The 17,139-nt window shown below is 40.3% G+C and overlaps 1 protein-coding gene across 1 annotated transcript in view; it reads right to left on the bottom strand.

The window, feature by feature from the left end:
• LOC124113977 (multiple epidermal growth factor-like domains protein 10) overlaps positions 1–10,838 on the bottom strand; it is a 35,372-nt gene extending 24,534 nt beyond the window's left edge. The window contains exon 1 of the mRNA XM_048399409.1: positions 10,628–10,838. Within this exon, the coding sequence (XP_048255366.1) occupies positions 10,628–10,682 (55 nt within the window). The 5' untranslated portion in view covers positions 10,683–10,838. The remainder of the gene's footprint in view (positions 1–10,627) is intronic.
• Between the last annotated feature and the right edge of the window lie 6,301 nt (positions 10,839–17,139).

Below are 17,139 nucleotides of genomic sequence, written 5' to 3'. Positions count from 1 at the left end.
CTCCCTGAATTTCTAAAATATTCTTTCTTTCTGTTTTTTGTACTAGAAGTATAGCTATTTATGATTAATAAATTGCTGTTAATGGATAAACAGAAACATTGTAGAACATCAAACCTGCTTATCGTGTTATATCTAAATAATACTCAATGACAAGCATAATATGTGATTGATTATATCTAGATAATGAGTTATCTCACTTGTCAGGTATCTGGATTGACACCCCTAGCTTTCTTTGGGCGTGCAAATACTCAATGTTTTGCGCGGAGATCTACATATTTCTTTTCTAAATTTATGTTGCTTGTCGGATATTGTACATTATGCGTGAAAATGGTGACTCTGTAGTGGGTTTTGATCTTCTAAATAACTATTTACATGAGTACTTGCTCCTTGGATACCGGAGCCACATTAAATATGTTCCTATCTTCCCTCGATTGTTTCTGTTTTTGGTCCTTCTTTCACCATACTTGTATGTAGTTAACAAACTTAAATAGTAATACATACTACAAAGTAAGTTTAATTACACGATTACGTTAATGTGTTTAATGTGTTAATGTGTAAGCTTAGACAATTTTTAATAGTGATTGTAAATCATGGCATTTGAGGCCTACCCCATTATACTTGGGTGCCACGTACATCAAAATATAGCATGGAAAGGTATTATTTGTTTTATTATTCGGTACAAGTACACTATACACTCTTTTCGTGTTACATCTCAGAGCGTTGTAGTGGGTTTCACGTATTGTGTCTAACGTCTTTAAGTAAGATTGATCTGTTGTAAATTGCTGTGGAAGTGATTCAGAACCTCTTTAGGCATCACGAAGGTGAATCTTTAAACTTAGAGATTCGAAAAAAGCTCTCCTGAAGTAAGTTGTCCGTATGTCTGTCTTTCCATCTGCCGTTGTGTCTATCGGGGCACCGGTGACCCAGTCGCAATTCGCTGAGCAAAGACGCGTCCCTCAGGCACGCCAGAAACCTGTGATCTTGGGTTCGAATCCTGGTTCGCCCCAATTGTGTTTTATAGGTTTGTCTGCACCCTACCTGTGTTCGTGGTATCATGAAATTAGTGAACGTCTCAGAATTGCATTACTTTGGGCCTTACTCCCACATTTACTTGACACGCCGTGATATTACTTGAATACTGTTCAAAACGGTGTTAAACCCAAGTCACTAATGCATATAACTATCGATATGACTGGCGTTCTGTGATCTGTATATATGCCTTGATATTGACATGTATGGAAATGAATATTTCAGTTTGCAACATTGAATAATTATAGGCAATACAATGGTTAATACATGTACTTCACATATGCGATGTGGAGATTATTATACGTGCATGACTTGCTTTGTGTGATTTTACGAAACGGATTGCAGAATTTTTGTATTTCCCGGGCGAGAACGACATCATACATTGTACCTTACGCTATAATAAGATTCGAATGACCATGCAATGCCGCCCGAATGACGTACACTATACAGTGATATTAACCTCATGGGTAATACAATGAGTTATTATTTACATAATTTCATTTCTAAAAATTACATATTTCCTGCAAAATACTGATACTTTATACATATTACTTCATATTCTTTAGGCCAAGGAAGGGTAAGAAAATACAAGGCACTTTAACTGCGCCCCTCCGCTACACGAAGGACAATGTTTGGTGTTCTGAGACTGCTGTAGGAAAACATCCTCTGATGTCCACGTTATCCAAGTTCTGCACAAAGGTGATGAAGGTATTCTAATCCCCCATCTCTCTTTGTTAGTATGGTTCTGTATATAATACAGGCTTGGTTAACTGTCTACGTGGTGGCAAGAACAGTAGTTCACGGCCTGTCAGTTTGATGTGGAAGGATTGTCCATAATCCAACAAGGACTGGGGTTGACATACCATTGATCATAATTGGGGAGAATCTAGGATGAGAACCCAGGACCTACGATGCCCTATCACGGGTATGGTGCTGACTGACAAAGAGTTATAACCCGTGCTCGCAGTGTGGATATCGATTTCCTAACTGCATCCATGTGAATGTAACAATGTGCATGCTCTGGGCCCAGTAAGCAGTGAAGGTGTAGGTGATAATGAAGGCTAGGTATCACTGAATACACACAGCCACTGTAACCTAATATATATATATATATATATATATATATATATATATATATATATATATATATATATATATATATATATATTGCTTTTACTTTAAAAAACTGTGATTCATTTTCAGGTATGTATTAATCCAACTTCGATGTTGTTTAGCACCGGAGGGGTAGGATACGCTCACCTTTTTACGAACACCCGCTTTCATCACTATTTGATAGTGATTCATAAACACATATTCATAATATACTAGTAGTCGGAATCGTACAATCCGCTCTGCTCTGTACCATGACAGAATCTTTAATTTGCACATCATTATAAGAGAGCACAACAACATTTGCCACAAGGGACTGCAACAAGTGAATGCACGTCTGTCCATGCTTGGAACTGGATAAACCCATCGTCATGTTGTGATGTCTTGATGTCAGTCAGAGTCAGATCAGCAGGGCATGGAATCAATACCCGATATTTGGATCCGCTATCAAAGCAGCATGCAGGCCTCATAGCTTCGTGACTGCCACCACAATAAGAAATGACCTGCAAGACGCCAGTGGCGTTAACGTCTCTACTTATTGTATAATCGTCTCTAACAAGGTTGGTCTTCGGTCATGCATTCGCGTGCCGTGACCCGACATGTCACAACAGTCCAGCCCTGGGCTCCGGTTGGTTTCAGTGATGAATACCAAGCTCTTTAGGCGTCGTTTCGTCCAAAAGGATGTCATGAGTGAGTGAGTGTGTGATTGAGTATTGTTTAACTTTGCCTGAACAGTTTTTTACGATGTCACTGAGTGTCAGCCAGATGCGGGAGGAAAGCCGGAAGTGATGTAGGTACAAAACAAGCAACATAAATAATCAGGGCGAACCGGGAATTCGAACTCACGATCATATGTTTCTGAAGTTAACGCATATCCGTGAGCCCTCTTGGATTTGATTAGTTGTCGGATACCGGAATTAGATCTAATAGAAATGCAAAGAGTTTTTTTCTTGCTGTGAAATTCGTTTCGTTTATAGACAAAAACGACACCGACAATCTGGATGTATGAGATAACGTCTAAAGCAACAATAAAAGAACTGTTTTGATTACGAGAAAAGCAGCCCCAGGGCCCTTGCGACTTTCAGAACAACTGGACCTAACAAAAGACAACTGGGGTATAGACAAAAAGAGTATAACCATGTCTTCGTGTGCGTAGATTAATTCAGTTAGTAAACATGCGCACCATTAATCGCAAAGGGCGACAACATAGCAATTATCAATATGTTGCGTGGTCGCATTGTCGCATTGTGGCGCATTTTAACGGCTTTATCACGCATTTTAGACTGGGCGACAATGCGACAACGCTATGTATTTTAACCTTTTAAAACGTCGCGTGGTCGCATTTTCACCCTAAGGTCAACTAAAAAATATTATTCAAAGCGAGACAATGCGATCATTGTCGCATTGTCGCGCTTTTTTTAATTTGGGAGCTGGTTGCTTGTTCGTATAAGGGCGACGATGCGACAATGTCCCTTTAATAGTCTCTCGCTGAAGTGCATTAATCTCCCGTTGGCCCTTAAGCGACTCTGTCCTACTGAACTGAACGGTTTGTCAGGTGTACACACACGTGTGAAGGCGTGTGATACATCTCCTCAACAAACTAAACACTGAAGTATGTTTGAACAAAATCCTTATACCTATGAGTGTGTTTATGTGTGTACAACGGCTTATACAAGGAACAGAATAAACAGTCAGGTTTTGCTCCAAGTTTACTTAAGGCAATTGATCGTTAGTTTATTGATAATAAAGTTTCTTAGGGTGAGTTGAACGTGGGCATGTTGACGGCAAACGGCATCTTGTATATAGCTTTCCTTCCCACTAACGATGAATCACGTGATCACTTGGGAGACAGGACATGTTTACATCAGCTCTCGTCTTTTTCCTTAGTTATGGCTTAATTTGAACTCATTTTACTCAAAATAAGGCGAGAGGCGGATTTACATGATCCTCTTGTCTTAAACCATGCCAAGACAGCGACCAAGCAAGAAGAAACGGCAAGTATCTTCAAACACTTCGTCTGACTTGGACAGCTCAGCCTTCATGTCAAAAACAAACATGGCGTCATCCACTTCACCTCCGATGTCGTCAGACACAGGTAGTTTGATAAGAGAGTCACTGGACACTGTCAGATCTGTTTTTTCTACACCATCTGATCAAACACATGATGTTATATCCTCCGCCATGCAACAAAATATTGTGCAAGAAAATGTGACCTCCACGCCAACGCAAGGTGTCCTCCACACACACGTGGATAACTCCACGGGAGTGGGCGGAGGCTACCCACAGGTGGGCTACATGTACATGCAGTCACCGTCACATGCACCGCACGTCCCCTCTCCACATGACATCATACTTGAAAAACTGTCAAATATCGAAAAGCATGTGTCACGACTTGATATTATTGAAAAGAATATTGATGGCATCAAGACAGATGTTGCAAGGCTCGAACTTAAAGTTCAAGCTTTGGATAAGTTGCAAGATGACGTGAGGGGTCTAGAAGCTAGTACAAAGACAAAGTACATAAGCGATAAATTCGACGAGTGGAAGGTTGACATTGAAAACATGAAGAGTGACATTTCTGTATTTAAACAAAAGACCAGTGCTCTAGATGATCTGAAATTACATAATCTTTCTTTGAAAGAATCCCTTATCGATCAACAGTGCCGATCGATGCGCGATAACCTGATCTTTTCCAATATCCCTGAAAGTCCATCCCCGGTACGAAGGCAAAATGATCAACGCTTTGAAACTGAGGACACAGAGAAGGTTCTGAGAAACTTTACTGAAAAACAGCTTAAATTTGACAGTGAGAACTTACAGTTTCAGCGAGTTCATAGAATAGGTAGGAGACGTACCCCTCAATACACGGGTGAAGACAAACATCGGCCGATTATCGCCAAATTCTTGTTAACAAAGGAACGAGACGCAGTGAAGAGATGCGGTAAAATGCTGGCCGGTACACCATATGTTATCTCAGAACAGTTCCCGGGGGAAGTCTCAGATTATAGGAGAAATGTTCTTATGCCCCTGATGAAAGTTGCAAGAGCTGAGAAAAAGAGAGCTCACATCGTTGTAGATAAGCTCTACGTTGATAACCGTCTCCAGCCCGTGCCCGTGCCTCCCCCATACAGAGCCCCAGCAAGCAGTGCAGCGAGGACCACGAACAGCCGCACACAGGACAACAAGCAATAGGGACACGCCGGTGGACAGGACACCGCACACACTGACTCTGACTCTGACTCCAGCTCACATAGTGAGAGTGTAATAAATGATCAACATGACTTTAATACGTTATCTCAGGAAGGTGTATGTTTAGTGAGTTTGAATTGTTGTGGTTTACGAAAAAGACTCGAGTACCCCGAGTTTATTGATTTAATTGAAAATAATGATATTTTATGTTTTCAGGAAACAAAAACTGACTCATTTGATGAATTCAGGTTGAATGGTTATAAAATATTTTTGCAACATCGTTCTAAAGCAAAGAGACGTTCTGGTGGCATTGCGCTTGCAGTAAGAAATACTGTTGTGCAATATATAACGTTATTACACGCTGAACATGACAACATTCTCTGGTTCAGAATCTCAAAGACTCTGCTCAACATCCCACAGGATATGGAAGCTGGGGTAGTTTATATCCCACCTGAAGGATCGAAATATGCTCCAGATGATGTGTTTTATCAGGTAGAACAGTCGGTTTTGCAGGCCCTGACACGCACAGATTATGTCATGTTACTCGGTGACTTTAATGCGAGAACGTCAACTATCAATGATTATACTGTTATTGATCATTTTGTTTTAGAGGAATTTGGTTTAGACTGTGATGAAATTAGTAATGACCTTGATCCAGATGTAGTATTGGAAAACGCTCGTATGCCAAAACATAGGCATAGTATGGACATGGGTAAAATTAACAATTATGGTAAACAGTTTATTGACTTGTGTAGGAGCCTTAATTTATACATATGCAATGGCCGAATAGGTAATGATCTCAATATTGGAAGAACCACCTGTAATGATAAGAGTTTAATTGATTACGTCATTGTCTCTGCTGCTTGTATGCCTTTGATTAATGATGTTGATGTTCTTGATTTCTCACCTGTGCTATCAGATGTACACTGCCCTGTTACCCTATCGCTGGCAAGTAAGGTTAAAAAAAGAGATGAATCTGTCTCTGAGACTTTAAATTCTTCAAAAACTAATACCGGAAACAGGCCTAGACGCTACAATATTGATAGGGCTAGTGTATTCCGAAATAACATTGATGTAGAAGTTATAAGGCAGTTGCGAGATAGAAGTGATGCTGTTTGTTATGACAGTTTTGATGTTGATGTTGATACTGAGGTCAATAGGTTAGCTGAGGACATAACGCACGTGCTGGTCGATGCCGCACGGACTACCTTCGGAGTCAAACGAACTACATCTCCCGGTAATACACGTAAGCGCGTCAAGACGAATAAGCCCTGGTTCAGTAAGGAATGTCGGGACATTAGACGGCTTTACCGTAAATCGAAACGTCGTTTCAAAAAAGTTCGTAATCAAGTAAATTATTCAATGTATCGCCATCATGGCAAGTTGTATAAGAAATGCTTAAATAAGCATATAAGGGATCATAAATATGAAACAAGTATAATGTTACGTAATAGATTTAAACACTCGCCCAAAGAGTTCTGGAAAACACTTAATTCACAGGTGAATGATAATAATTCACTAACACCGAACATAGAAGTATTTCATAATTTTTTCAAATCGATTAATGCCTCATACCTCGGCGACAATGATGTTATAGAAGAAGATCTCAACCCCTGTTCATATGATAACTCGACTCTCAACAGAGATATTACTTTAGAAGAAATACGCTCAGCTATCTCGCGACTGAAGCGTAATAAATCCTCAGGCCTTGACTTAATTGAAAATGATTATTTGATTGATTCAATTGATATTCTGGGTGACCTTTACGTTTCGTTTTTTAATTTGATTTTATCCACTGGTGTTATCCCTGACTCTTGGTTGACGGGAATGATTCGCCCAATATATAAGAAAAAAGGTGACTCTCTTGAACCGAACTCTTATAGGCCAATTACCATTCTGAGCTGTTTAGGAAAGTTATTTACTTGTCTTTTGAATTCCAGATTAAATAGTTACTTAGAATCAAATGAAATTCTTAGCTCATCGCAGGCTGGCTTTCGAGAAAATATGTCAACACTTGATAATATATTCATCTTAAATATGCTAAATCAGTATTTCTAAAAATCAAAACGAAAACTTTTTTGTGCTTTTATCGATTTCACAAAAGCGTTCGACAGCATTTGGAGAGTAGGCCTATGGTACAAGATGTTATCATACAATATAGAGGGGAGATTCTTCAAGTTAGTGAAAAACATGTACAGTAATATAAAATCTTGCGTTTGGTTGATAACCAAATTTCTAACTTCTTTTATAGTTATTCCTGGGTTCGACAAGGAGAAAATCTCTCTCCATTATTATTTTCGATTTTTCTCAATGATTTAGATGTATATCTTGAGAGCAAAGTTTGTAGGGGCGTTGACATCACTTGTGTTCATGATGATTATGTGTATATGTGTATTAAATTCTTTATTTTGTTGTACGCAGATGATGCGATACTTTTAGGTGAATCCCAGAAAGATCTCCAAAATTCTCTTGATGTGTTCAAACAATACTGCGATGTGTGGAAACTCAATGTTAACATTGCCAAAACTAAGATTATTAAATTTGGAGGAGGCGTGGGTAAAAAATCTAAATTATCTTTTCAATTTGATTCTAAACCAATTGAAATTGTAGATAATTATACGTATCTAGGTATCAACTTTCATCGCAATAGAAGATTTTATACCGCAATAAACGATTTACTGTCTAGCTCTAAAAAGGCCATGTTTGCACTCCTGAAAAAATCAAGAAACCTCAATCTAGCACTTGATACTGTAATCCAATTGTTTGATATCTTAATACTACCTATAGCCTTGTATGGATGTGAAATATGGGGTTGTGAAAATGTTATAAACATGGAAAAATTTCACCTTAAATTTCTAAAGTTTGCTACTGGGTTGCGATCATCAACTCCTAACTTTATGGTTTACGGTGAACTTGGACGTTTTCCTGTGAACATTACAATTGCTAAAAGAATGATCTCATTTTGGTATAACTTAGAAACCATATCTTCTCCTTTCAAGTTGTCATCACACATCCTTAAACTGTTCAAATTAGATCACACCCTCAATATTAGTAATAGTAACGTATGGATATCTCACATAAAAAGTATTTTAAACAGTTGTGGCTTGACATATGTATTTGATAATCCTGGTTGCGTTTGTAAACAGTGGCTTGTCTCTATGGTAGAAACAGTACTGAAAGATCATTTTATACAACAATGGAGGGATGATATAGATAAAAGTTCAAAAGGTAATTACTATAAATTGTTCAAAGATTTACCGTCGTTTGAAAAATACCTCCTGTTACCTGATTATTTCTCTCGACCTATTATGTCATTTCTGACATCGAATCATTATTTACCTGTAGAGACAGGCCGCTGGAAAAATATACCGAGAATTAATAGAAATTGTAACCTATGTAGCTCACCGGCGATAGCCGACGAGTTTCATTATTTATTTAAATGCTCCTTTTTTGATACCATGAGATCACATTATATTCCAATTTATCTTTGTAAATGGCCGAATCTCGCAAAGCTCAAGGTTTTGTGTACCTCAAATAATTGCTTAATCGTGAAAAATATCTCCAGATTTATAAGAATTATTAATAATGCTGTCAGAAGATGAGTACAACACTATAATCTACAACTTACCAAGTGATCACTACAATTTATTGTTTATGTTATAACTTTATTTGTATTGTTCCTGTACCACCTATGGTGGTTTGTTGGAATAAAACATTGATTGATTGAACATGCAAATTGTGACCATGCATCAGACACCAAAGTCCTGTTTCCTTCTTATCTGAATTACATTGCTTCACAAATAGTTAACAGCACTCGGAACTGTTCCAATATATTTCTCCCAAGTATAGTATAACAATATAACAGTGTCGGATTCAGGGGATAACGCGGCAGGAATGGGGGGCAGGTGTCGGGGGAGTTTTGGCCACACACATTTTGTTTAACATCTGATGACATTTTGACATTGTGTATGCATTGCCATGTTAATAAAGTAAATGAGATAAATGTTTACATATAGTGTTTGTGATTTTTGTATGCTTTTGGGTGCACACCACGCACCCCACCCCCACTGCCCTAATCATGAATCCGCCCCTGATATAACGTAATCTTTATATAATTCGGAATGTCAGTTGTATCGTTTGCACTTGAATAATACAAGCCGTCAAACTTGTTTTTTCCAGTTTGAAGACTTTTGTAATAGAGACACATTGATCTTTACAGGTCAGCGTGTCTCCATTACAAACCTGATACAAAGCAGTTCACGAATGATCAGTAGGTAATCTATACCCAGTTGAATCCCTGTGACCTGTTCTTTGAAGTGACTTTTGTCACACAAAATTTGCATTTCAATTTCTAAACACAGACGTATCCACGCGTGACGGTAATCCGAGAATGAGTATCACGACTGGTATTCACACAATAACAAGCCTTTTGATTCAACCGTGACAGTCAATCAGGAAGTAATGTCGGGTGGCGAGAGGCGGCGAGTCAACCTTTCCCACTATCGACGCGAGCAAACATTAAAAGCTAGATTTGTGTTTAACTAGTGATGATAGGGTCTAAATGTGTGTGTATCTCGCCTACTGTGCTCCCGTCAGGCCACAGTGGTCGCGTTAGTGATACAATGAATGTACTTGATCGTATGTCATCTAGGTGAGGTGTTATGGGGTTTAACCTCGCGTGCCAGATTATTGTACCAAAATAACGACGCGTGTGTGTGTGTGTGTGTGTGTGCGTGCGTGCGTGTGTGTGTGTGTGTGTGTGCGTGCGTGCGTGCGTGCGTGCGTGCGTGCGTGCGTGTGTGTGTGTGTGTGTGTGTGTGTGTGTGTGTGTGTGTGTGTGTGTGTGGCTGTTTAACATGAATACCCCACTCAGACACACTATACTGACTCATCTTTTGGTATGACGCGGCCGGGTATAGAACCTCCGGGCGGACGCTTTTCCACGAGACCTCGGAGGCCATCGTATGTCATACAGCATTTCAGCATATTAAGATGACATACCACCATTGCATACTTCATTACCATGTATGATATGATTATATTGTGACAGTAAATAAATTTAAAAAAAATGTCAATTGTCTATTAGGCGACATTTGAGTATATTGAGAGAACTCGCTGGTATAATTTTCCTAATATATGACACAAGGTGATTTCAGGTACCAGTTCAACAATGACAATGTTGTCTGATATACCATTCGGTACACGTGTCTCAACGATTGTGTAAAAGTAGAACTCATTAATGAGAATTGATACTCAAATATATTGTGATTAATCTCATGTAGGTAACGAATGAACTTACCCGCTGCGAGACTCAGACTGGCCACCCAAAACACAACCCTGGCCCACACCGCCATTGTGACACTCTGGCGCACAGACCAGGAAGTATATTACGTTTCTATTTAGATCTGTTCATTGTGAACCACCAAGAAGTGAATTCTGTTGGACAAATGTGACTGATATTTATGACACCATGCGTTTCACATGACACACAAACTATCTATTGACATTTGATGTGCCCAAATATGTGCTTAGTAAAATGAACAAAAAAGCGTTTTAAAAAGGATAGTTGCTGTTTGGGGTTTTCTGTATGAAAGAAGTAGATCAGGCATGGCAACACACATATTTACATATAATGTAATGCATGGCTCGTGACACGTCAAACATGCATACATTCCCCTGGGAAAAGGCTTCATCGAGTGCACTTCCCCATAACCAGGTGAAGTCATGTGTCAGCCTATGCATGTTCCTTCTACATTGATGTGACAATGTCTCCCGTAGTATGCCAGTGTGTCAACCTGTTGCTAGTTGCTTATCATTTAATCGATTTCGTTGCAGAATATATGTCCTCGTAGTTTATATAAAATCAATAAATGGGCATCAGATGTTTACAACGTGTGGTGTGACTGACTGTTGCTCATGATATCAACACGGTTATTTACATTGTGATAAATAACATTCACGCATTTGTGTCAAACAACTTTGGAAAACACAATAATGATGAACAATTTGTGCATAAACTAAATATGAAAAGGGGTTAAGAGGAAGTACGGAAATATGACAATGTCATGCACTGTATACTGAAGAGAAGGTATATCCACCGTCACCGTAAAGGAGAACACACGAGGATTCTCACGAGCCGACAGTTACGACAAATGTCTCCAATTTTAGACATGTTTATTCTTTGACAAAACATAAATGACAACAGATTGTAGTTTGTATTCATACTTTGTGAGTCGTTCTTGTGTGATGCGCGTGCAATGTATTAAATGCTGCTGACGCACGTTCTCTGTCACAAGTTGTTCAGTACATGGTTTACAATTTCGTGGGGCCCTCAACCAGTATATTATAAATCGCTAGCACGTTTTGAGAACATGACATGTAGAGCCCGGGACAAGGATACATGTGTTTCAGGTTGTTGTTGTTTTACATTTCTGATAAAGGGTTATCACATTACTTTAACATGAATATTGATTTAGGTAACATTGTTTTATAACCACACAATTCATATTACATTTTTAGCCTTATAATATCATAAAATATTTATAGCAATTATTTAATTTAGTTAAATTCACACAGAGTGTACACATCGCTGTCGCATGATCTCCATACGATGCGGGTTCGAGTCGATGTAGACATACATTTTCTTTAAGATTGAAGTCAAAGCATTAAATGACATGTGGTTTCAAGATGACGAGGGCATAGATATTTGACAACGAACTGTACTTTATAGGAAAATAATAGGTTGTTTAAACAATAGGATAACGTCACACATGCGTTTTAAAAGAAATGGATCCCCGCTTCGTGTCATTCAGTTACGGGAAGGGAGGCACATGATATTTACTCTTCAGCCTTGATTCAAGTTTTACCACATGCGGTCAGCCTTCATGTGTCAAGATCAAGTAATTACATGTGAATGATATTAGATAGGCAAGTATAGTTTAACATTTATATAACTCAACCTTTCGCTCACAGAAAACAATCCTCAAATCTATGGGGCACGGGTGGCCCACTCGTGTTTCGCCCAGATTATGTTTCTAGGTTTGTCAACACTATACCAGTTCTCGTGGGTTTTACCGAAGTGGTAAACGTCTGAGACCTGCATCACTTCGGGCTTTCCTCTCACATTAAACTGACACGCCCATAACTGGAATATTGTTAAAAGCGGTGTTAAACCCAACTCCGTCACTCAATCCTTAAATCCATATCTGTTGATATTAAGACAAAATAAATAATTCATACGGTTATATAAGACATGTTACTGAAACATGGGCAGCATGGAATATCTACCCGGGCAGATGGACAGATGTGAAGGTGCAAGTTTATGATTAAATGTCCGATAAACAAAAATGCATAGAAGCCTGATGATTTGAGTTGTGGTGCACGTATTGCAACAAGGACTGAAGTGGTTTGAATCAAATGCTGTAAGAAGACTTCAATTTTTTCAGGTTCTTTCAAAGTTAAAAATAGTAACGGTAAACAACCGTTCCGAGAAATAATCAGAAGAACGGCCACTTCATGTATTAAGATATGTTTGGTGCAATTCGTGAATTGAATTGATCACCAATGTCATATTCAGATGAAAGATGAGGATAGATTGGTTAAAATGTGTCGGCTGAGTGACAGTGTGATATCGGGTCCATCGCTGATAGTTGATCCTTGAACCGGATTTTAATATTTACAGGCAGCCGTAACATGCCTTGATGTGCTGGATGTATCGCAATGTCACTCATGACGTGACATGCCTTGATGTGCTGGATGTATTGCAAAGTCACTAATGACGCGACATGCCTTGATGTGCTGGATTTATCGCAATGTCACTCATGACGTGACATGCCTTGATGTGCTGGATGTATCGCAATGTCACTCATGACGTGATATGCCTTGATGTGCTGGTAGAATCGCAATGTTACTCATGACGTGATATGCCTTCATCTCCTGGAAGTATCGTAATGTTACTCATGACGTGACATGCCTTGATGTGCTGGATGTATCGCAATGTCACTCATGACGTGATATGCCTTGATGTGCTGGATGTATCGAAATGTCACTCATGATGTGATATGTCTTGATGCGCTGGATGTATCGCAATGTCACTCATGGCGTGACATGCCTTGATGTGCTGGATGTATCGTAATGTCACTAATAACGTGGCATGCCTTGATGTGCTGGATGTATCACAATGTCACTAATCACGTGACATGCCTTGATGTGCTGGATGTATCGCAATGTCACTCATGATGTGACATGCCTTGATGTGCTGGATGTATCGTAATGTCACTCATGATGTGACATGTCTTGATGTGCTGGATGTATCGCAATGTCACTTATGACGTGACATGCCTTGATGTGCTGGATGTATCGCAATGTCACTCATGATGTGATATGCCTTGATGTGCTGGATGTATCGCAATGTCACTCATGACGTGATATGCCTTCATCTCCTGGATGTATCGCAATGTTACTCATGACGTGACATGCCTTGATGTGCTGGGTGTATCGCAATGTCACTCATGACGTGATATGCCTTGATGTGCTGGATGTATCGCAATGTCACTCATGACGTGATATGCCTTGATGTGCTGGATGTATCGCAATGTCACTCATGACGTCATATGGCTTCATCTCCTGTATGTATCGCAATGTTACTCATGACGTGACATGCCTTGATGTGCTGGATGTATCGCAATGTCACTCATGACGTGATATCCCTTGATGTGCTGGATGTATCGCAATGTCACTCATGATGTGATATGCCTTGATGTGCTGGATGTATCGCAATGTCACTCATGGCGTGACATGCATTGATGTGCTGGATGTATCGCAATGTTACTCATGACGTGACATACCTTAAAGTGCTGGATGTATCGTAATGTCACTTTAGCGTGACATGCCTTGATGTGCTGGATGTATCGCAATGTCACTCATGACGTGACATGCCTTGATGTGCTGGATGTATCGCAATGTCACTCATGATGTGACATGTCTTGATGTGCTGGATGTATCGCAATGTTACTAATGACGTGACATGCCTTGATGTGCTGTATGTATCGTAATGTCACTAATGACGTGACATGCCTTGATGTGCTGGATGTATCGCAATGTCACTCATGACGTGACATGCCTTGATGTGCTGGGTGTATCGCAATGTCACTCATGATGTGACATGCCTTGATGTGCTGGATGTATCGTAATGTCACTCATGATGTGACATGCCTTGATGTGCTGGATGTATCGTACTGTCACTCATGATGTGACATGCCTTGATGTGCTGGATGTATCGTAATGTCACGCATGATGTGACATGCCTTGACGTGCTGAATGTATCGTAATGTCACTCATGATGTGACATGCCTTGATGTGCTGGATGTATCGCAATGTCACTCATGATGTGACATGCATTGATGTGCTGGATGTATCGCAATGTCACTCATGACGTGACATGCCTTGATGTGCTGGATGTATCGCAATGTCACTCATGGAGTGACATGCCTTGATGTGCTAGATGTATCGTACTGTCACTCATGATGTGACATGCCTTGACGTGCTGGATGTATCGCAATGTAACTAATGACGTGACATGCCTTGATGTGCTGGATGTATCGCAATGTCACTCATGATGTGACATGCCTTGATTTGCATGATGTATCGTAATGTCACTCATGATGTGACATGCCTTAATGTGCTGGATGTATCGCAATGTCACTCATGACGTGACATGCCTTGATGTGCTGGATGTATCGCAATGTCACTCATGACGTGACATGCCTTGATGTGCTGGATGTATTGCAAAGTCACTAATGACGCGACATGCCTTGATGTGCTGGATTTATCGCAATGTCACTCATGACGTGACATGCCTTGATGTGCTGGATGTATCGCAATGTCACTCATGACGTGATATGCCTTGATGTGCTGGTAGAATCGCAATGTTACTCATGACGTGATATGCCTTCATCTCCTGGAAGTATCGTAATGTTACTCATGACGTGACATGCCTTGATGTGCTGGATGTATCGCAATGTCACTCATGACGTGATATGCCTTGATGTGCTGGATGTATCGAAATGTCACTCATGATGTGATATGTCTTGATGCGCTGGATGTATCGCAATGTCACTCATGGCGTGACATGCCTTGATGTGCTGGATGTATCGTAATGTCACTAATAACGTGGCATGCCTTGATGTGCTGGATGTATCACAATGTCACTAATCACGTGACATGCCTTGATGTGCTGGATGTATCGCAATGTCACTCATGATGTGACATGCCTTGATGTGCTGGATGTATCGTAATGTCACTCATGATGTGACATGTCTTGATGTGCTGGATGTATCGCAATGTCACTTATGACGTGACATGCCTTGATGTGCTGGATGTATCGCAATGTCACTCATGATGTGATATGCCTTGATGTGCTGGATGTATCGCAATGTCACTCATGACGTGATATGCCTTCATCTCCTGGATGTATCGCAATGTTACTCATGACGTGACATGCCTTGATGTGCTGGGTGTATCGCAATGTCACTCATGACGTGATATGCCTTGATGTGCTGGATGTATCGCAATGTCACTCATGACGTGATATGCCTTGATGTGCTGGATGTATCGCAATGTCACTCATGACGTCATATGGCTTCATCTCCTGTATGTATCGCAATGTTACTCATGACGTGACATGCCTTGATGTGCTGGATGTATCGCAATGTCACTCATGACGTGATATCCCTTGATGTGCTGGATGTATCGCAATGTCACTCATGATGTGATATGCCTTGATGTGCTGGATGTATCGCAATGTCACTCATGGCGTGACATGCATTGATGTGCTGGATGTATCGCAATGTTACTCATGACGTGACATACCTTAAAGTGCTGGATGTATCGTAATGTCACTTTAGCGTGACATGCCTTGATGTGCTGGATGTATCGCAATGTCACTCATGACGTGACATGCCTTGATGTGCTGGATGTATCGCAATGTCACTCATGATGTGACATGTCTTGATGTGCTGGATGTATCGCAATGTTACTAATGACGTGACATGCCTTGATGTGCTGTATGTATCGTAATGTCACTAATGACGTGACATGCCTTGATGTGCTGGATGTATCGCAATGTCACTCATGACGTGACATGCCTTGATGTGCTGGGTGTATCGCAATGTCACTCATGATGTGACATGCCTTGATGTGCTGGATGTATCGTAATGTCACTCATGATGTGACATGCCTTGATGTGCTGGATGTATCGTACCCCCACTCATGATGTGACATGCCTTGATGTGCTGGATGTATCGTAATGTCACGCATGATGTGACATGCCTTGACGTGCTGAATGTATCGTAATGTCACTCATGATGTGACATGCCTTGATGTGCTGGATGTATCGCAATGTCACTCATGATGTGACATGCATTGATGTGCTGGATGTATCGCAATGTCACTCATGACGTGACATGCCTTGATGTGCTGGATGTATCGCAATGTCACTCATGGAGTGACATGCCTTGATGTGCTAGATGTATCGTACTGTCACTCATGATGTGACATGCCTTGACGTGCTGGATGTATCGCAATGTAACTAATGACGTGACATGCCTTGATGTGCTGGATGTATCGCAATGTCACTCATGATGTGACATGCCTTGATTTGCATGATGTATCGTAATGTCACTCATGATGTGACATGCCTTAATGTGCTGGATGTATCGCAATGTCACTCATGACGTGACATGCCTTGATGTGCTGGATGTATCGCAATGTCACTCATGATGTGACATGTCTTGATGTCCTGGATGTATCGCA

The sequence above is a fragment of the Haliotis rufescens genome, unplaced genomic scaffold (assembly GCF_023055435.1).
Source record: "Haliotis rufescens isolate VD_foot unplaced genomic scaffold, xgHalRufe1.0.p SCAF_2, whole genome shotgun sequence".
NCBI classification, from domain to species: Eukaryota; Metazoa; Mollusca; class Gastropoda; order Lepetellida; family Haliotidae; genus Haliotis; species Haliotis rufescens.
The sequence above is the reverse complement of the archived record's forward strand: the minus strand, read 5'-3'. Positions and strand labels throughout refer to the sequence as shown.